The sequence below is a fragment of the Oncorhynchus kisutch genome, linkage group LG8 (genome assembly GCF_002021735.2).
Source record: "Oncorhynchus kisutch isolate 150728-3 linkage group LG8, Okis_V2, whole genome shotgun sequence".
NCBI classification, from domain to species: domain Eukaryota; kingdom Metazoa; phylum Chordata; class Actinopteri; order Salmoniformes; family Salmonidae; genus Oncorhynchus; species Oncorhynchus kisutch.
This window is the reverse complement of record NC_034181.2, coordinates 42,245,931-42,268,502: the sequence shown is the minus strand read 5'-3', so window position 1 is coordinate 42,268,502 and position 22,572 is coordinate 42,245,931. Positions and strand designations below refer to the sequence as shown.

At 38.9% G+C, this 22,572-nt stretch overlaps 1 protein-coding gene across 1 annotated transcript; it reads left to right on the top strand.

Annotated features, from left to right (window-relative positions):
• The first annotated feature begins 2,563 nt into the window (after nt 1–2,563).
• Nucleotides 2,564–21,132, top strand: LOC116374853 (uncharacterized). Its single transcript, XM_031830405.1, has 3 exons — nt 2,564–2,754; nt 3,405–3,710; nt 20,010–21,132. The coding sequence occupies exons 1-3, from the start codon at nt 2,580–2,582 to the stop codon at nt 20,147–20,149; spliced, it is 621 nt and encodes a 206-aa protein (XP_031686265.1). The 5' UTR covers nt 2,564–2,579; the 3' UTR covers nt 20,150–21,132.
• Nucleotides 21,133–22,572: the final 1,440 nt, after the last annotated feature.

Below are 22,572 nucleotides of genomic sequence, written 5' to 3'. Positions count from 1 at the left end.
CAATCCAACACAGCTCTCACATGGTCAGGGTCCATCTGAATATTCCCTGCAGATATGATGTATCCTAGGAAGGAGATGGTGGAGTGATGTAACTCACATTTCTCAGCCTTCACGAAGAGCTGGTTCTCCAGGAGACGCTGGAGGACTTGTCAGACATGGAGGACATGCTGAGGGAGCATTAGTCAGTCCAAACAGCATCACCAGGTACTCGTAGTGCCTGCTAGCTGTGTTCAAGGCAGACTTCCACTCATCTCCTTCCCGTATCCAAACCAGATGGTAGGCTTCCAAAGGTCCAACTTGGAGAAGATGATCGCCCCCTGGAGAGGCTCAAAAGCTGAGGAGATGAGTGGTAGCGGGTCACGTTTTTTAACGGTAATGTCATTGAGACCCCGGTAGTCAATACATGGATGCAGGGTATTGTCCTTCTTCTACACAATGAAGAGGAAGATGGATGCATAATCTCTGCAGTGAGTCCTCAATATACTCTTCCATCGCTTTGGTCTCCGGACCCAACAGGGAATAAAGTCTCCCCCAAGGTGATACAGTGCCCGGGAGAAGGTCGGTAGCACAGTCATATGGCCAATGTGGCAGAAGAGTTCAAAACCTCCCATAAGTCCTGGTACTCCACGGGAACGGCGGAGAGATCCAAGATTTTTCCCAAGCCAGCAGGGAGACGTCCCGGTGGCAGGCTGCTCTGACTTCCGACAATGAGCATGGCAAAATGGGTCCCAACCCATGATGGACCCCTTAGCCCGGTCAATAAGGGGATTGTGCCTCTGGTGCCAAAACCATCGGTATATGAGGAGACTCCAGGAGCAGAAACTGCATGGAATCACTGTGGTTGCCTGATACTTGCAGGTGGATAGGAGCTGTACTGTGGTTGATTCTGCCAACAGAGCGCCCATCCAGCGCTCTGACGTCCATCAGAATGGAAAGGGGTTGAGTGGAGATTCCCAGCTCCGACACCAGGGTAGTGTCCATAAAGCTCTCACCGGCCCCAGAGTCAATGAGCACCCGGATGGATTAAGGACTGGCCTCCCCACTACAGGGTAGCATAGAGGGGGTTACGAGTAGTAAAGGCTCACCAGTGTACTCGTTCCTACTGATGAGCCTTTTCTTTTAATAGGTAGATAAGAAATGTCCCGTAGCTCCACAATACAGGCAGCTGTTGGTGTGTAGTCTGTGACATGTTGAGAATACCTTTGCTGTCATTATTTTCTGGATATAATTAGATACTAGATCTGAATCTTAGGGTACTCCATTATTATAAAAATATATATATATATGTATTTAACATTTATTTAACTAGGCAAGTCAGTTAAGAACAAATTCTTATTTACTACAATGACGGCCTACCCAGGCCAAACCCGGTCAACGCTGGGCCAATTGTGTGCCGCCCTATGGGACTCCACAATCACGTAGAGCAGAACAAAGCTGCTAATAAAAGAAAAATGAAGAACCAGGCAGATCCTTTTGCTTGTTCAAGTCTTGGAAAGCACGTAGGCTACAACTGTACACAATTTCTGGAAAAGATATTTGTTGGTCACCCAGGAGGAGACTGTGATTATTAAACAATGTAAAGTGGGGGTGATGATTAATAATATACAGTATTTGCAATGACTCCCCATTTAACACCATATTGTACGCATTTGCGTGATGCCAGGGCCAATGGTAAGTTTGGCTTTTTTGATAGAGATCACGGAGCCTGTATGATTAGTGAAGGTGCTGGAGGCAAAATACAAAGCTGAAAAAGTGGGAAAAAGTTTCTGCACACTTCCAATCAGATGCAAATTTATTTTAATAGTAACTGAGCTTTCGCCCAGTCAACCTTCATCAGAAAGAGACATGACAGAAATTGGAAGCTGTTTCTTATACCTATCCAGTTGTCTCAGATCTGCAAGGAGGAGTAAGAGGGCCAACCTATTGGAATGAATTGTAGGTCAGGACTCCTGTTTCCTACCCCATTATAGTGATAATTTACATCATACATTTTCATTATTACCTTCACATAAATTAACATTATTTTGTTGTTGTTGACAGCAGTAAGCCTAAGCTTGATTGAAAAAAAGGGATTTTATATAATGTAGAAACCTAATATTCCACAAATAATTTTCTAATTTAAATAACAGGTATTTGTATCAACATTTTAGCTTTTTATAATAAACACGTATTTACAGTGTTACATATTAGTTTCAATGGCACAACGTGTGCTTCAGAAGTAGCTAATATAGACCCAATATAGGCTATATCGCAAACAATTTAAAAAAATCTTCATTTCTGGTACTCCTAATGTTTGTGTTGTGCTCCTAACTTTTTAAAGTTGGAAGCACCAGTGCAACCAATTTAAAACATTGGCAGTAGAGGCCTCCCGAGTGCCGCAGCGGTCTAAGTCACTGCATTGCAGTGCTAGCTGCGATACTACAGATCCTGGTTCGATACCAGGCTTTGACGCAGCCGGCCGCATCATCCTGGTTAGAGGGGAGGATTTGGCCTGCCAGGATGTCCTTGTCCCATCGCGCTCTAGTGACTCCTGTGGCAGACCTAGGCTCATGCATGCTGTAGAATTAAACATGTTTTGAATGTGCCCCCTCAGATATTTGTGCCCCCTACGACATTTGGGGTGCATGATGCCGCTGAACCTTTGTATTGTTAACACAAGCTCACCCAAGACACAGTGTAGACTACTTTTTGACAAGGGAATTTTCACAGTGTATGATTATGTATTTGGCTCTGGTACGAGACTTTATGTGACAGGTAAGAGATCCATTCCTCGGATTTTCGGCAGAAACAAACTAAGCAGTAGTCATTAATAATTAATAATTAATCTATGTCTAATCAGTCCAAAAATAATTGACAAAACTTCCTGCAGTATTGCTCCGAATATGCACGCACTATTTACAATCATCCCAAGTTTTAAAAAATCTATTTTTATTTGAACGTTTGTTTATTAGCCTGTATAATTGATTATTCAGATTTTCAAGGAAGCCATACGCACAATTTGCAGTATATTGCGTGTCCTTAATCTTATAGATATACACTCTCAGTTAAATGTGTGATATAAATGTAAAGTAGTCTGATATAGGGCAAGAATGTCGAATTGTTTACTGAGCTAAGAATCGTAATATTTTAAATAATATTGAACGTTATAATTGACTTTATATTGAAATTATATATTCCAATGAAGGATAGTTGTTATGACAAAAAAAGACGAGTTGGTACGTGGAAATTATTGATGTATGTAATTAATTGTTTACTTGAATATAGGCAGTAAAGATGGATATAAAACAAATGGTGTGGGACATTGCGATTCATCTTGACACCATAATACATCTGAAGTCTGAAAACGTGTGTGTGACGGTCCTTTCAAGAAGACTGTAAATGTTATTTTTTCTCTTGAAAATCAGACAATCACGTACGTAAACCCAAAGTGACCGTCTACCCAGCGTCCAACCCTGAGTCGAATGGGAAGATCACCCTGCTATGTCTGGCTAGAGACATGTTTCCAGACTTGGTCAAGATCTCATGGGAGATGGAGGATGAATGCGGTCAAACAGTGGAGGTGTCCAAAGCAGAGACGGAACAGCTGGAGCAGAGGGAGGAAGGGCGGACGACCAGTATGATCATCATTGATAAAGAGAATGCGTACAGGAACAAATACATCTGTTCTGTGGAGCATGAATGGGGCGCTCAAGATGTTGACATGCTAAAAGGTAAAGCCAGTCATCGAAATAGTTTTACATTCGTGTGTATTCTTTACGTATATTTATTCATGTAATATATGTATATGAGTCGGCTATCATGTAGGCTATTCAACCATGTAAAAAGTGCATACCTTTCAGTGCCAGGCATACGTGACATATTCATTCGCTTTGGCTCCCTCAGTCGTGGTCGCAACTTACTGTTGAGAGTTAGAATAGTAGAATACGCAAGGTGTAAATTCGAAATGAGCATGTGCATCATAGTTTTTCTCTTGTTTTGTCAGTCACTGACAGTCATTTAATTGGCCATGTCAGCTAACCATTTTCGGATTGGTAAATTATACCCTTTACAGACAGACTTTACGGCATGTTGCCTGTAAAACAACAAAGCAGGAAATGCTTTTTACAGACCAATTCATACAGTCCTATGTTTACCACATTCTGGGATAAGCCTTTTATATCTTTCAGCAAGTTTAGGAGTGGGACTAGACCTGTGCAGATGTGCGTGGACATCAATCTTAATAACATACACTATCACAAAGAAATCCATTATAAATTCATTTTAGGTAGGTCCTAAGAAACATAAGATTTATTTATTTTTTTAATCTCAAAATAATATAATGGCATATTTAGAGTTGAATTTTGCTACTGGTCTGTGCAGCCTATATGCGCTGTCAAATATAAAAGTCATATTTTGAAGGCAAGCCCATGCTATTTTTTAATCCTCCTTTCATCTCTTTCCTACCCTTACTCCGCTTTGTTAGGGAGCACTTAACATAGGCTACATTATTGCATGCTAAATGTTTCTGAACAGTGTTAGATGAGCATGTGAATAGATGAGCTACACCACCTCCGCTTACCATGGCACTGCCATTAGGCCTATACCTAAATATCACCATGGTATTGCATCATTTATACCATGGTATAGATCTGAACAATGGTTTTAGCTTTGAAGTGTGATGGTACTGCCATGCACCTAAATAATACCATAGGTGTGGATCATGGAAATACCATGGTTTTAAAATGCATTATACAATCTACCATGGTAACACACAATCATGATAAATGATGCCAAAAAAATGATCATATGGTACCATATTTATTAAGTGAAAAATGTATTTTATCTCAATGAAAAAACCTGTATAAATAAAGGATACATAAACATTTTAAAAAGTGTGTGTGTTACCATAGCACAGTGGCAGTATAATGCATTAAATAAATAAACACCACAAGGTCAAAAGAGGTTGCTTGGTATAATATTGATTCATTTATATACCAGTATGGGCAAGTTTCTCATCAAATCAGAGGCAGGCTGCTATTGTTGGTCCTAGTTTGTCTGTAACATCAATGAAACAGGGGTAATACATTCTGTATTAATAGTACCGTTTTTATTTCAGTTTGGAAACACAGGGAACCCAAACATGAGCAAAAAACGGTACGATTGATAAAGAAACTAAAAGTAGCTTAACCTTTGGCATTTTGTAATAATTTAGAGTATTTATAGTTAAGGGGTGTTGTGGTTGTTTCGCCCCGCAGAGGGAGCTGCTCGCTCTGGTGGTTGCTTCACGCGCACTCACTCTACAGTGGCTCATGCGCTAGCATCCTAGTAGTCAGTAAGTCATTTGCAGTGTTGCCATGTTCTCGGTACCCACAAATTTAGCTACTTTGCAAACAATTTCCCGGTTGCCGGTTCTTGGCCTATTTCTAAATTGCGCCGCGGCATTTCTCTTATTAAAATATATCGTAACGAACCTGGGTTTATAAGCGCTGATATCGACTCTGCCGCTTGAGCATGCTTTTGGGGTACAGTCGATAGCGCGCTGGACTTAGGGCCAGAAGGTTGAGGTTTCGAGACCTGCTTCCTGCCTGTTTCATTACAATATATATTTCACTGTGACCTGCTGCTTACTGTCAGGCCGTGAGGGCGTGTGTGTTGAGAGAGCACTACAGTTGTAGGCTGTAGTGCTCACGGAGGTGGTTTAAACTGCATTATAATGTTGACTGCTTATTAAAGAAAACGGTATCAAGCTAAGTGCTTTATGCATACTCATGTCTTGGGTCTCGGGGGCTGCCCGAGTGTAAATTTGAAATGGAAGTTACGGAACTCCACCCGTGGTTCTTTTTATGTGGAAAAGTCTTCAATGAAACTGACATTAGGCTAAATGTGGAGAATTATACATTTGCCTCTGTTGGCCATCAAGTAGCCTATGAATGTATAAACCATTGTAGGCTACCATTTGATAGAATACATATTGTAATGAAACAGCAGGGGGCAGGTCTCGGCGCGTTATAAACCCAGGATCGTTACACTATGTTGAAATGACAATATCACTGGAATCATTGCAAATCAATTCATGCCAAATCAATTCATACTTGTGTAGCCTACCTGGAGCTGGTAAACCAATTTAATAAATAGCCTATGACTTCAGTTTGTTGTTGTAGCCTTGTGTTATTTTGAACGCATTAGATTGGCGGTAACAGTAGTCAGATTAGGCTACAGGTAAAACAAATTCTAAAAAAAATAAACACTGACTGTTGTTGACAAGCATATTCAGTTCATATACATATTATTCATATTTAATTCAGTGATTGAAATTATGACTCCATCCTTAGTAGTTTATTCCAGCATGCTACTGGGAAACACAAGCACTTCTCATTACGAAATCGCCTTCCTATTCATTAATAAATTTGTCTGTTAATTTGAACTAAGCAAGCTGCTAAATTGTTCAGTTTACATCTTGCCTACATCTTGTCTAGATTACTGTAGACTATCTGAAAAGAGATGTAGGCCTATCAGTAGTCTATGCCTATTGAAATGACAATTCAATCTCGCAAATGGGCCATTTATAACGGTTTGTAGGCTTAACATATGGCACATAATAACAGCACCATTGCCGTTTTTTATGTTCATCCAAATGTTTCTTGCTCAGAGACTTCGAGATCCTCTGTCCAACTTTCATCACTCAAACTATTCTGTCAGATTTATCTATAAACCTGGTTCAGCCCTGAATGCTGATTTGTCATATACCACAGGTATGACCAAACATCGCTTTTTACTGTTCCAATTACAGTTTTAACCAGTTGAAAATAACAATAAGCCACACTGGGGGTTTGTGGAATATGACCAATGTACCATGGATAATGGCTGAATCCAGGCAGTCCACGTTGTTTCATGGTTAAGAACATTCCTTAGCCGTGGTATATTGGCCATATACCATACCCCCTGATCCTTATGACGTAATAAATTAATTTGAATATGTGGCAAGAGAAAATATAATTTGCCTTTATTAAACTCGCCAGATCATTTTCTGTCAATAAATGTCGATTTAACTCGTTTGACTGCTATGACTAAGCAATGTCATAGCTTGCAATAATTATTATTTTGAGGAAACACGCAATTTACTACATTACTATGATATTCCTTATTAATTGTCTCAATAACGTTATGGAAAATGGGATTCTTGTATAGATATCGCAACTCCTCTCTTGTTGTGAAAGAATAATGGGGATAGTTTTCAGGCCTTTTCGTAGGTTTTGGGTGGTCATTGTGCTAGACATTTTTGATTGACCTGGCAACCCTGATCAGTTGAATCATTCAATTTGAATGAGAGAGCCAAGCCAATTGAAAACTAGATAAACTAAATATTTTAAATGTTATCATCATGGTGAACGAGTTATAACGCATAGGACATGAAACACCAAGTTAAGCGGAGTGTAATGATAATATTCGTTTTATCACATTTTTTATACGTTTTAATTGATTTATAAGAGACCATTAGCATATAAGCTAATGTCGGCTAAATGTAGCTCCTGTCAAGCTAGCCTATCGTAATCATGATGACAGGACCACACAGTGTAAACAAAGGGAAACATTGTAACTTGCTATTTTTAGGGATATGTTGAGAATGACATTTAATATGGCTGCAATCCCACTATCAGGATAAGTGTCATCAACAACTGCTGAATAGCATAGCGCTACATACAATAAATATTACTATAAATATTTCTATCCATGAAATCACAATTGCAATAAAGGAAAACACAGTTTAGCCTTTTGTTAATCCACCTGTCGTGACAGATTTTGAAATTATGCTTTGCAGCGAAAGCAATACAAGCATTTGTGTAAGTTTATCGATCGCACGATAAAAGTGCATTTAGCATCAGGTAGCTCGGTCACGAAAATCAGAAAAGCAATCAAATTAATTGTTTACCTTTGATGATCTTCGGATGTTTTCACTCACAAGACTCCCAGTTACACAACAAATGTTCCTTTTGTTCCATAAAGATAATTTTTTAGATCAAAAATACCCCCGTTTGTTTGTCACATTATGTTCAGAAATCCACAGGAAAGAGTGGTCACGACAACGCAGATGAAAATTCCAAATAGTTTCCATAATGTCCACAGAAACATGTCAAACGTTTTTTTACAATCAATCCTCAGGTTGTTTTTAAAATATATAATCGATAATATATCAACCACAAATGTCTTTCATAGTAGGAGAGGGAAAAGCAATACCTATCCAAACTCTGTTGCGCGAGCAAAACTGATGTGACCACTTGACGCGATGTTATCGTTCTGGTTCATTTTTCAAAATAAAGCCTGGAACTATGTCTGAAGACTGTTGACACCTTGAGGAAGCGATAGGAAAAGGAATCTGGTTCATATCCCTTTAAATGAAGCAAAGGGAAGCTATGGAACATGGAGTTTTCAAAATAGAAGCCACTTCCTGTTTTGATTTTCCTCAGGGGTTTGCCTGCAATATCAGTTCTGTTATACTCACAGACAATGTTTTGGAAACTTTATTAAAAATGATATTTTGATGAGTTTATTATACTATTTACTATTTCATCCTTCCACAAGATATAGTCCCGACACAAATCGAGGGTTGCTACCCAAGCCGGCTGGTCTTTCATTCTATTGGTTCTGTTGCTAGAGACACGACCCAACCTAGTCGTTCAGTCTTTTTGTACTCTATCTAAGGACGCGACCCAGTCGTTTGTTCTAAATGTTCCATTGCCATCCAGGCTGTCAACGTTCTTATCCCTTGCTTGCTAGCTAGCCAACTATGGCTAACTTACAGTCATGTCAAAAAGTGCAGCCAGAATAACAGCAAAGTAGCAGCATTTGCATTTGTTTAATCTTTTTTCTAGTGACATTTATTTGGATCATCCATAACAATGATCTAATGACGCACGATTTCGCCTGACATAGAAAATATGCTCACTCATCAGGACACTGTTGTTCAGAGGAGCTAGCCAACAACACAGCTACAGTAATACAATCACTTAAAACTGAAGATGGAAAGACTGCAAAGTTAGTGCGTTTCATTTGTCTTTTCATCAATTTACATTTTTTTGTATATATCCATAAAAATTATGCCAGCTGATTCATGATTTCGACTGGTTGAGAATCACTGCCTGCCTGCCTGTCGGTCTTGTCCGGACTCCGGACACGTTCATTACTATGGGACAGCAGGAGATCGAATTTTAATATTGAAACAATGTGGCAAATGCCGGAGAAACAGACACTACGGTTTATACAAATCTACGCTGTTGCAAACTAAATGTTAGTCTAAAAGAAATGTTACATAATGTCTAGATGCTATTTATAGTGGAAATCAAGTATATAACTTCCCTGCCTGGGCTGATGAGACCCACCCGTTGTATAAGACGAAAATGTATCTATGAGATACTTGTGTCAAGTCTGGACTATCATTAAATGTGAAGACTAATTTATATAAAATCATTTCTCTTTGTTTAATTATTACGTGAATAAACTAATCAAGGAAGGTGGGGCACCACGGAAAATTTTGCCGTAAAGCCTTTTTGAAATCTGACACAGCGGCTGGATAAACAAGAAGTTAAGCTTTACCTGCCCGTAAGAAGTTAAATGTTTATTTACTAACTAACTAACTAAGTAACCACAAAAATACATCAAACATACAGTAGATATTGGTTACTAGCAATGATACAAAGAAAAGGTCCCTAGTAGATGAAGCCAATTTGACGGCTTGATAGACAAAGGAAAGTGGTGGGGACTGAGAGAGCGGAAAAGACTAAATGGAATCGCTACACACAGTGGATAATTATACTAATTGAAATGCTAATCCTTTGCACATGAACTCATTCAAGAATAATTGCAATATATATATTTACACCCATATGTCTCTGTTGTCTCACCGTTGAAAACACTTGCTCGTCCTGTAGAGTTCATCAGAGTCTCTGGTTCCCCAGAAGTTACAATGTCTTTCGTGGTTGTAGGTGGATATAATGGTTACTTCAGAGTACCATTCAGAAATGTTCTCATAGAATAGATGCTTTGGCGGGTGTCAGTATTCTCGTACTAGGTTTACGTCATTTCTAGCTGCAGACTACTAATTTGTGTCATCTAGAATTTGCTCCTTCTTCTACAGTGATCGATAGTCTCAGATTTGAACCATTTCTAGCCCTGTAGCCAAAACTACAGGTGTATGGTCTCTGTGGCCTATAGAATTGTAGCCATTCCAATGTGGGGAGTCTGGCCCAGTGATCTCTGACTTCTTAACCATTCGAGACGTCCGGCTTACCGTGGATCTCTTTGGCATGAAATGTAAATTTCGTCACGGGTGGTTTTATGGAGTAGAAAAGGGCGGTTCCATAACGGCGACATAATGTCTACGCTCACATGGGCGTGGCCACGTGTTAATCTTTAAATGAAAATCCATAGTCATTTAGAAGGAAAACATCACATGACATCTTTCCTCAAATAGTTTCATATTTAATCACATACGTTTCACTATATCTAGATGTAAACTTGACAGCTGGGAAATGTACACTTTATTAAGAGATACTGTATGTGTTTCCTGTTCTTCATGAGATCACCAAATGAAACACATTCGACTTGACTGTCCCTTAAGTGTCCACGGACCATTCCCACATATAAATAATATTTAGTTCTCCCATTTTGGGGATTAAGAGTTTTGAACTAAGAGAAACTCTTTGTTCTGGTAGACTCTCTCCCTCAATACTGCATGGCAGTTTCAACCAGGTATTTATGACTTGTTGTGGAGAGAGAGGGGGGGGGAGGCTATGATCCTCCCCCCAGGTCACATCATGACAGTCCCCCTCTGGTGGGTTGAATCTTGTGATTATCCTGCATGTTGCAAACCACCATAAAAACAAAGACCACATGATGTCCTGGTTGTGGATCATTGTTGCAGTCCCCCTCTGGTGGTTGACCTTGTTAAGCTCTCTAAAAGCGGAGCAGTCCACCACAAGAATAGGCAGTGGATGTCCGGTTGGTGATTGCAGTTGCGGTCCCCCTCTAGCGGTTTACCTTGGTAGGTTTCCTGGAAGCTGCAAAGTACCACAGGAATGGCCAAGGGATGTCCGGTTGGTGATCGCCGTTGCAGTCTCCCTCTGGTGGTCAACCCGGGTAGGATTTCTGCAAATGGAACAGGCCGACACAAGGATGGGAAGTGGATGTCTGGATTGGGATCGCTGTTTCGGGCCCATCGTCTGGTCGTCCAGACTGGAAGATCTGGGCAGTAACTTAGCCTGTCTAGGAATGGCGTTCCGCTAGCAGAACCCCACCTCAACATTCCACTGAAAAGGCAGTGCGCGAAATTCAAAAATATGTTTTATAAATATGTAACTTTCACATATTAACAAGTCCAATACAGCAAATGAAAGATAAACATCTTGTTAATCTACCCATGTTGTCCAATTTCAAAAATGATTTACAGGGAAAGCACCACATATGATTATGTTAGCTCATAGTCAAGTCACGAAAACACACACAGCCATTTTCCAGCGAAAGAGAGGAGTCACAAAATGCAGAAATATAGATAAAATTAATAACTAACCTTTGATGATCTTCATCAGTTGACACTTATATGACATCATGTTACACAATACATGTATGTTTTGTTCGATAATGTGCATATATATATCCCAAAATCCCAGTTTACATTGGCGCGTTACGTGCAGTAATATTTTGATTCCAAAACTTCCAGTGATTTTCCCAGAAATACTCATAATAAACATTGATAAAAGATGCAAGTGTTATTCACCGAATTAAAAATAGACTGATCCTCTATGCAACCGCTGTGCCAGATTTCAAAAAAACTTTACGGAAAAAGCATGATCTGAGAACGGCGCTCAGTACCTGCTTATAAACAACGAGACAATTCCACCATCTTGGAGTCAACGTTAGGTCGAAAAAACACTATGAATATTCACTTAGCTTTGATAATCTTCATCAGAAGGCAGTCCCAGGAATCCCAGTTCGACAATAAATGACTGATTTGTTCCATAAAGCCCATCATCAGCCCGCCTGTTGTTAGCTGTTCAGTCCAGTAATCCACCATTATGGAGGCGCGACCATTTCCTCCATGACAAAAACTCAAAAAATTTCGTTACAGGTTGTAGAAACAAGTCAAAACATGTCTGCAATCAATCTTGAGGATGTTTTTAACAAATATCATCAATACGGTTCCAACCGGAGAATTTCATTGTCTGAATATATGCCCTGGAACGAGAGAACACTCTCTCGTGAGCACGCTTCATGAGATCGATACGCACTGACTGACCACTCATTAAAATAGCTATTATGAGCCCGTCCTTTATAGTACAATCTTACAACTAGGATGGAAAGACGATGACATCTCGTGGAATCCCTGGGAAGTGCATACAAATTCATATCTACCTGGGATTTAAATTGGCACCGTTTTGAAATTGACTTCTCACTTCCTGTTTGGATTTCTTCTCAGGTTCTTGATTGCAACATGAGTTCTGTTATACTCACAGACATCATTCACACAGTTTTAGAAACTTCAGAGTGTTTTCTATCCAATACTAATAATACTATGCATATATTAGCATTTGGGACAGAGTAGGAGGCGGTTCAGTTTGGGCACGCAATTCATCAAAAAGTGACATGCTTCCACTTGACCTAACACATTTTAAGCAGATGTTAACAACGCACACACACTCACAAAATATATAATTCAATTTCTTCCCAAATGAGTGGCGTTGTGGCACTAAGTGATGGTTGTATGGGGCTTTGGTTATGGCTCTATCACTTCCTAAGTGTCAAAGGAACTGAAACGAAAAGTAATGAAAGCATAAACAAAAGATAATCATATTTTGTATATCACACCAAAATCATCTAATTGAACTGTATTCTATATACGTCCAAGATCCTGGCAAAGTGACCATATCATGGCATTGTCTAATGTCATATCTAGGGTTCCTAATTTGCGGTGTGTTGCTTAGGGCACTATCCCAAGTTGATAACTACATGATTAGTCTACATCTTGAAGGCATCAGCTTTGGGCAGTCTACAGGGATCACCTATGGACCTCTGTGGAGAAACTGGTAGTACGGTAGCTGTAGAGTCGAAAAGGCGTAAGAGTAAATGTTCAACTTTACTAAGGCTGGTATTTCGTTCGACCCCTTAAATAATCCGAGCATAAATACTATCCTAAATCCATAAATCCATTCCTAAATTAAATGTTCCGTTGTTCGCGTGCTTATATGTGTACATAATTACACATGCCAGGTGAAAGAACCAAATATACTGGTAGGTTGCAACCTGATCAGATTGATTCTGACATCATCAGATGATTTCCAGGTCAATGCCTGGAGGTCAGTAATAATTGATGTTGACTACTAAGGGGACCTGTAGTAGTTTTACTACACGTTAATGTGTCTTACACCATTGTAGCGGTGATAGATATGAAGGAGTCTATTTCATAGCTATGTTATCCACGGAGGAGCTAACCTCCTGATGGAAGTACTCTCTAAGCACTGAACCAGTCATACGCGGTGTGATCATGGTTCATGACTTCTAATATATTTCCTCCTGAATGGAGGGTCCTATTTATTAGTGGCATGTGTGTTGACCATCAGAAGAATGTTCCGGAGATTCCCTTACACATATTGCAATCTGAGTGACAACTAACTCCTCTGTCACTATTATCAATAACAATTTGACTTGTGAGGTCTCTAATCCTCTTACTGATTGTTGCTGGACTGACTGTGGTAGCATTGGTACTGGTACTCAAAGGGAACAGTTATCCTACCGATTTATCCTGAAATATTATCCCACCGGAACACATGATTAGAGCATTTGACTATTTGTATTGTAGTTGAACTTACACATGGCAAGGCATGATTATTTTTTCCATTTTTTTTGGAGGTGGAAGTCCACTGGACTTATTTTACGACCAGTGTGGTACACCTCAGTAATATCTTAGATGTGTTCTAAGATTATCCCCTTCTAGGGGCCTGTCTGCTCCTCACTGTTTACAACTAGATTTGTTTTCTGCTCTGGTGGCCTCGTACGGTGTTGCACGTAGTCTCGACCCCCCCCCCCAACTGGCTTCGATGAGGCTCATCATGGGTCTGGGCCCCACCAGCGGTTGCTGTTGGTATTCGAGGCACAAACGAAAAGGTCGGACCCTATGAATGAGTTGTCAGTGGCCGCGTTGTTATGAGAATGGCTGTAACCTTTCAACCAAATCTCCTAGTGTTTGTGCTTTAAAACTGTTTTGTTTTGCAAGGAGGAATGGGAAAAAATGTCAGTCTCTCGATGTGCAAAACTTATAGAGACATACCCCAAGCGACTTACAGCTGTAATCGCAGCAAAAGGTGGCGCTACAAAGTATTAACTTAAGGGGGCTGAATAATTTTGCACGCCCAATTTTTAAGTTTTTGATTTGTTAAAAAAGTTTGAAATATCCAATAAATGTCGTTCCACTTCATGATTGTGTCCCACTTGTTGTTGATTCTTCACAAAAAAATACAGTTTTATATCTTTATGTTTGAAGCCTGAAATGTGGCAAAAGGTCGCAAAGTTCAAGGGGGCCGAATACTTTCGCAAGGCACTGTATAAATCAATATTTCCATCTTCATCACCTAGGTTCTCTCATCATTAATTTGGTCAGTGACTTCAATAAGTTCTGCTGACCTGTCATCCAACCTAGTCATTGTGTTCATTAATAATCTCTTAAGGATCTGCCCCTTTTCAATTTTCGCCTAAAATGACATACCCAAATCTAACTGCCTGTAGCTCTGGGCCTGAAGCAAGGATATGCATATTATTTGTACCATTTGAAAGGAAACACTTTGAAGTTTGTGGAAATGTGAAAGGAATGTAGGAGAATATAACACAATAGAGCTGGTAAAAGATAATACAAAGAAAAAAACAACCGTTTTTTCATTTTTTTGTACCATCATCTTTGAAATGCAAGAGAAAGGCAATAATGTATTATTCCAGCACCAGATGCAATTTAGATTTTGGCCACTAGATGGCATCAGTGTGTGTGCAAAGTTTTAGACTAATCCAATGAACCATTGTATTTCTGTTAAAAATTTGGTATCAAGACTGCCCAAATATGCCTAATTTGTTTATTAATTGTCAAAATTGTGCACTCTCCTTAAACAATACCATGCTATTCTTTCACTGTAATAGCTACTGTAAATTGAACAGTGCAGTTAGATTAACAAGAATTTATGCTTTCTACCAATAGCAGATATGTCTATTTCCTGGGAAATGTCCTTGTTACTTACAACCTCATGCTTAATTGTATTAGCCCACGTTAGCATAACCGTCCTGTTGAACGGGACACCGATCCCGAAGGAGTTTTAACCGATCGTCTTTGGTCTGCAGCCTTTTTGACTAGAACATTGTTACTTTGAGTGTCGTTCCACAAAACTGCATGCATGAAATCAAGCTGCTCGCTCCAGTTTGTAGATAACTCGTCAGATTTATCTAGTTTGGCTTGGACATCGTCGTATTTAGTTTTGGCTAAATCGGCGATTTTGTTCCTGTAGAAGATGATTTAGTTGAAGAGTTGGGCACTATCCCAAGTTGATAACTACATGATTAGTCTACATCTTGAAGGCATCAGCTTTGGGCAGTCTACAGGGATCACCTATGGACCTCTGTGGAGAAACTGGTAGTACGGTAGCTGTAGAGTCGAAAAGGCGTAAGAGTAAACGTTCAACTTTACTAAGGCTGGTATTTCGTTCGACCCCTTAAATAATCCGAGCATAAATACTATCCTAAATCCATAAATCCATTCCTAAATTAAATGTTCCGTTGTTCGCGTGCTTATATGTGTACATAATTACACATGCCAGGTGAAAGAACCAAATATACTGGTAGGTTGCAACCTGATCAGATTGATTCTGACATCATCAGATGATTTCCAGGTCAATGCCTGGAGGTCAGTAATAATTGATGTTGACTACTAAGGGGACCTGTAGTAGTTTTACTACACGTTAATGTGTCTTACACCATTGTAGCGGTGATAGATATGAAGGAGTCTATTTCATAGCTATGTTATCCACGGAGGAGCTAACCTCCTGATGGAAGTACTCTCTAAGCACTGAACCAGTCATACGCGGTGTGATCATGGTTCATGACTTCTAATATATTTCCTCCTGAATGGAGGGTCCTATTTATTAGTGGCATGTGTGTTGACCATCAGAAGAATGTTCCGGAGATTCCCTTACACATATTGCAATCTGAGTGACAACTAACTCCTCTGTCACTATTATCAATAACAATTTGACTTGTGAGGTCTCTAATCCTCTTACTGATTGTTGCTGGACTGACTGTGGTAGCATTGGTACTGGTACTCAAAGGGAACAGTTATCCTACCGATTTATCCTGAAATATTATCCCACCGGAACACATGATTAGAGCATTTGACTATTTGTATTGTAGTTGAACTTACACATGGCAAGGCATGATTATTTTTTCCATTTTTTTTGGAGGTGGAAGTCCACTGGACTTATTTTACGACCAGTGTGGTACACCTCAGTAATATCTTAGATGTGTTCTAAGATTATCCCCTTCTAGGGGCCTGTCTGCTCCTCACTGTTTACAACTAGATTTGTTTTCTGCTCTGGTGGCCTCGTACGGTGTTGCACGTAGTCTCGACCCCCCCCCCCAACTGGCTTCGATGAGGCTCATCATGGGTCTGGGCCCCACCAGCGGTTGCTGTTGGTATTCGAGGCACAAACGAAAAGGTCGGACCCTATGAATGAGTTGTCAGTGGCCGCGTTGTTATGAGAATGGCTGTAACCTTTCAACCAAATCTCCTAGTGTTTGTGCTTTAAAACTGTTTTGTTTTGCAAGGAGGAATGGGAAAAAATGTCAGTCTCTCGATGTGCAAAACTTATAGAGACATACCCCAAGCGACTTACAGCTGTAATCGCAGCAAAAGGTGGCGCTACAAAGTATTAACTTAAGGGGGCTGAATAATTTTGCACGCCCAATTTTTAAGTTTTTGATTTGTTAAAAAAGTTTGAAATATCCAATAAATGTCGTTCCACTTCATGATTGTGTCCCACTTGTTGTTGATTCTTCACAAAAAAATACAGTTTTATATCTTTATGTTTGAAGCCTGAAATGTGGCAAAAGGTCGCAAAGTTCAAGGGGGCCGAATACTTTCGCAAGGCACTGTATAAATCAATATTTCCATCTTCATCACCTAGGTTCTCTCATCATTAATTTGGTCAGTGACTTCAATAAGTTCTGCTGACCTGTCATCCAACCTAGTCATTGTGTTCATTAATAATCTCTTAAGGATCTGCCCCTTTTCAATTTTCGCCTAAAATGACATACCCAAATCTAACTGCCTGTAGCTCTGGGCCTGAAGCAAGGATATGCATATTATTTGTACCATTTGAAAGGAAACACTTTGAAGTTTGTGGAAATGTGAAAGGAATGTAGGAGAATATAACACAATAGAGCTGGTAAAAGATAATACAAAGAAAAAAACAACCGTTTTTTCATTTTTTTGTACCATCATCTTTGAAATGCAAGAGAAAGGCAATAATGTATTATTCCAGCACCAGATGCAATTTAGATTTTGGCCACTAGATGGCATCAGTGTGTGTGCAAAGTTTTAGACTAATCCAATGAACCATTGTATTTCTGTTAAAAATTTGGTATCAAGACTGCCCAAATATGCCTAATTTGTTTATTAATTGTCAAAATTGTGCACTCTCCTTAAACAATACCATGCTATTCTTTCACTGTAATAGCTACTGTAAATTGAACAGTGCAGTTAGATTAACAAGAATTTATGCTTTCTACCAATAGCAGATATGTCTATTTCCTGGGAAATGTCCTTGTTACTTACAACCTCATGCTTAATTGTATTAGCCCACGTTAGCATAACCGTCCTGTTGAACGGGACACCGATCCCGAAGGAGTTTTAACCGATCGTCTTTGGTCTGCAGCCTTTTTGACTAGAACATTGTTACTTTGAGTGTCGTTCCACAAAACTGCATGCATGAAATCAAGCTGCTCGCTCCAGTTTGTAGATAACTCGTCAGATTTATCTAGTTTGGCTTGGACATCGTCGTATTTAGTTTTGGCTAAATCGGCGATTTTGTTCCTGTAGAAGATGATTTTGTTGAAGAGTTTCTGCTCTTTCGTCTTCATAAGTTTTTGCAATTACATTTAATTGTTACATTTTCAAACACAGTTCCATAGCTAGCTAAATGTATCCCTTTTCTGCATTTGTCATCAGTTTCCCGGTTCTCTCCACCTGTCCCTTTATGTCTACCATTTCCTGCTCGTGCTTTAGCTGTGCACTGCGGTATTGGACCGATGCCAATCTCGGATGGCAAGACATCCGGGCTAAACTGGAGAGAACCTTTACAAGGCCTGTGCCCGAAGGTTGATTTTGAAGAGTGTTTGTCGCGATTTCTACTGTTTCTCCGCTAATAGCAAAGTTAGGGTTGGTATCGCTGCTAAGGTCAGAGATCAATCATCTTATGGGTGAGGGTTCACTAATTAGCGGGGAGTGTGGACCACTCGCTCTGATAGCTTGCACATTTTAGCTAGAACATTTTAAAGGAGAAAAAATAATAATAATAAAGTTCCTATCTTTCCAAAGTTTGGTTTTGGAAAACGTTGGAAGCTTCAAAGACACTTTTATTCTATTTATAGATGTTAATGAACCATCAGTACTGTATCAGTAATGTGGGAGTTGGACATGAATAAATTTGCAAAAGCATATTGATTTGGTTAATCAATGATAATGATTCATTATAACTTTATAGACAACTGGGAATTCAACTTTAATTAACCTGAGAAGTTGGTTCATCTAGGTTATTATGGGAATGTTTAAAATGTCTCATTTAAATTAAAGAACCTGCAAATTTGACTTATTAATCAATGTTAAAAACTCTTAAGGATCTGCCCCCTTTTTCTCTTTTTTTTGTTGCCCTAAATGACATACCCAAATCTAACTGCCTGTAGCCCAGAAGAAAGGATATGCATACTCTTGGTACCATTTGAAAGGAAACACTTCGAAGTTTGTGGTAATTTGAAAGGAATGTAGGGGAATATAACACAATAGATATGGTAAAAGATAATACAAAGAAAAACAGTTTTTTTGTAATTTTGTTACCATCATCTTGGCAAGAGCAAAGCCAAAATGTATTATTCCAGCCCAGCTGCAATTTAGATTTTGGCCACTAGATGAAATCAGTGTATGTGCAAAGTTTTAGACTGATCCAATGAACCATTGCATTTCTCTTCAAAATGTTGTATTAAGACTGCCCAAATGTGCCTAATTTGTTTATTAATAACTTTTCCTGTTCAAAATTGTGCACTCTCCTCAAACAACATCATGGTATTATTTCATTGTAATAGCTACTGTAAATTGGACAGCGCAATTAGATTAACAACAATTTAAGATTTCTGACAATATCAGATATGTCTATGTCCTGGGAAATGTTCTTGTTAGTTACAACCTCATGCTAATCACATTAGCCTTCTATTGGTTTTGGAATCAATCCTCTATTGCGCACTCCAATATGTCAGACATGCTTTTAAGTTATGTACCCAGTAGGTCCCTTTGTAGTCACTGGCCTTTTAACTATCCCAAAGCCAAAGACAAGGAGGTATGGAGAGGCAGTCTTTAGTTACTATGCCCCCAGCCGTTGGAATACCTGCAAGAGAACCTGAGGGGGGCTGAAACTCTGGACATATTTAAAATACATTTTAAAACACACCTTTTTAGCTTTGGGGGTGCTTTTTTATTCGTTCAGTTTTTATTGTTATTGTTTTATTTTCCTCTTGTGTTTGTTGTGTAGTAAATATTTCAGTTTTTATTTTCATTGTTTGTATTCGTTTTTTCCTGTGAAGCACATTGTGTTGCATTCCATGTCTGAAATGTGCTGTATAAATAAAGCTTGATTTGAAGAAGATGACGGCAAACAAAAAGTAACAGAAAACAAGACTTTATTCAAATAAATTCACTGGTTAAAATCTCTGCCAATATATTATTTTATTTTCCCCAGATCGCTTCTTCTTCATGTGCAGTCTGAACCTGGCCTCTCTGGTTTATACAGTGATGATAGTGAAGAGCATGGTGTACTGCTGTGGGCTCTCTCTCCTGCTGCACAACAGGAACATGGGGAAGTGGACACAACACCTGTAGAAAGGATACCACCCAGTATGGATAAAGATGTTGTAGGCTGGGAATAACATGGATTTTACATCCCATTGAGGTCTAACATTCATTTGTAGGCCAATTTTCTTAAATTTCTTAACTTTATATTTAAGATGCTCAAATATTTTGAGCCATAGATTTCATGTCTTCCCATAACTTCAACTGCCAATTACGACATTAATTGCAGAACATTTCATGTAAATTGTGTTTCCCTGCTGAAAATGAAAATGAAGCCTAATATTACACTTTTTATGATTGTGGGTGCTACCCACTGCAGACACTTGAATAAAGGTTAAGTTAAGGTTGTGTGAAAAATAAAATCTTGAAGGTAGATCCTTACGATTTAAATGTAGACTATTTTATGAAAGTTGCCCTTGAGTATCTGTCATAGCTTAAATAACTTTTTACAAAATCTGTATTTGATTTATACCAAAATATTAACCTAAGTGTCATATTTACCGATACATTATTAAATATGTAGGGCCATGATATCTAAAAGTCCTATGTAACATTATCCAATATAATATTTAATAACTTGTCGTGTGTAATGAAGTGTTTTTCGCCGCAATACATTTTTGTTTTCTAACATATTTCATATCATAATTCAATTATTTTATTCATGAACATGAGTAATAGAAAATACATATTTTATATTTTCTTTGAAGAACAAAAATAAGTGCTTAATGAGCAGACAAATTGGTCTATGAGTGAATTTTTATTTTTATTTTTTACATTGATGTTGTTTACATTGATAGGTTTGTATGAAGAGTGACATTTTCCTTGCGTAACACATTAATCATGTCCTTTCAGATGGGGAAGGGTTTAATAATAATAATCGCTGCATGAAAGAAATGTTACAACAAACATGGCTCTGCAAAGTATTCTACATACTGTATTGTACAGTATTGGGCTGTTTTGTATGATGAAATTGTCACCATAACAGAAAAAAATAAAGGTTACTTAAATCCCCCCCCAAATTGTATTTCTTTTCTAAAAGATCATCTATTTTTATTTGTGAAAAGTGTTTTATTGAATCTCTTCAGAAGCGGAGACAATAAGATCATGTTTTTTTTCAATCTTTTTGCTTCTATCTGCGTGTTAAGACGCAGATGTTGAGCCTAGACTCAATACTGGTAGGAAAATGTGGTCAATATATTTATTTGGTTTTCTAATAAGGTGGAAACAAGATATAGCTGCATAACCACAGCTAGATCGTGTGATGAGTTGTTGGTTATTCATTTTTACATTTAGCGGAGGGTAATTCCTATTCAGAGTGACTAAAACCAATAACAAACTCCTAAAAAGCTACGCAGTACTGCTTTGTTGCAGCGGCGGTTCTATCTTCTATTGCTCCCTGGGCAAACCCCCCCCCCCCCCCCAATGTAATTCTTGAACAAATGTGGTGTTGTGTAGCAACATGCACACAGGCTTGCCACTGTGAAAAATTACTTGATGCCTTGAACGGTATACCTTATTACTTTACTGCAGTGAATAAGATAATACTCCCTTAAGTGGATTCAATCTGATTCTCTTTGTATTGACAGTTTGTTAGCTACATGAAGCAGAATGTTTTCCCAGACATCAACACTTGCTAATGCCGACGATGGTTGAATTACTGATTATAGTGTAAACATGCTCTGACCATCTCCAATTCAACATCTGATGCCAAAGTACTCCGTTGTGGCTCAGATAGTTGTGGGTTCGATTCCCACGGGGGACCAGTACGAAAATGTTTTCACTCACTACTGTAAGTCTGTTACGGCAGATTTCCTCCACTTCCTCTGAAGAGGTGTAACAAGGATTGGACCAATACGCAGCGTGGTAAGTGTCCATGGTTTTTAATGTGAAAAACTGAACATGAACACATATACAAAATAACAACGTGAACTAGCAACGAAACAGTCCCGTGTGGCACAAAGACAGACACAGGAAACAATCACCCACAAAATACCCAAAGAATATGGCTGCCTAAATATGGTTCCCAATCAGAGACAACAATAGACAGCTGCCTCTAATTGAGAACCAATCTAGGCAACCATAGACATACAATTTACCTAGACAGGTACCGGCCCCAGAAACATACAAACCCCTAGACAAGCTAAACACATACATCACCCATGTCACACCCTGGCCTAACCAAAATAATAAAGAAAACAAAGATAACTAAGGCCATGGTGTGACAAAGTCGCTCTGGATAAGCTGCTAAATTACTAAAATATGCACAGAGAAGGGAAAATATTGGAGGAAAATAAATTATGATAAATTCAAAATGAATTATTGGCTATTTAATTACCACAAAATTCCATGAAAAACGATAGAATGACAAACCAAATAAATATGTATAGCAGCTTAGAATTAACCAACTCGCTGAGTGGCTGCTGAACTTATTAAGTTACAAAAGAACGGTGCGT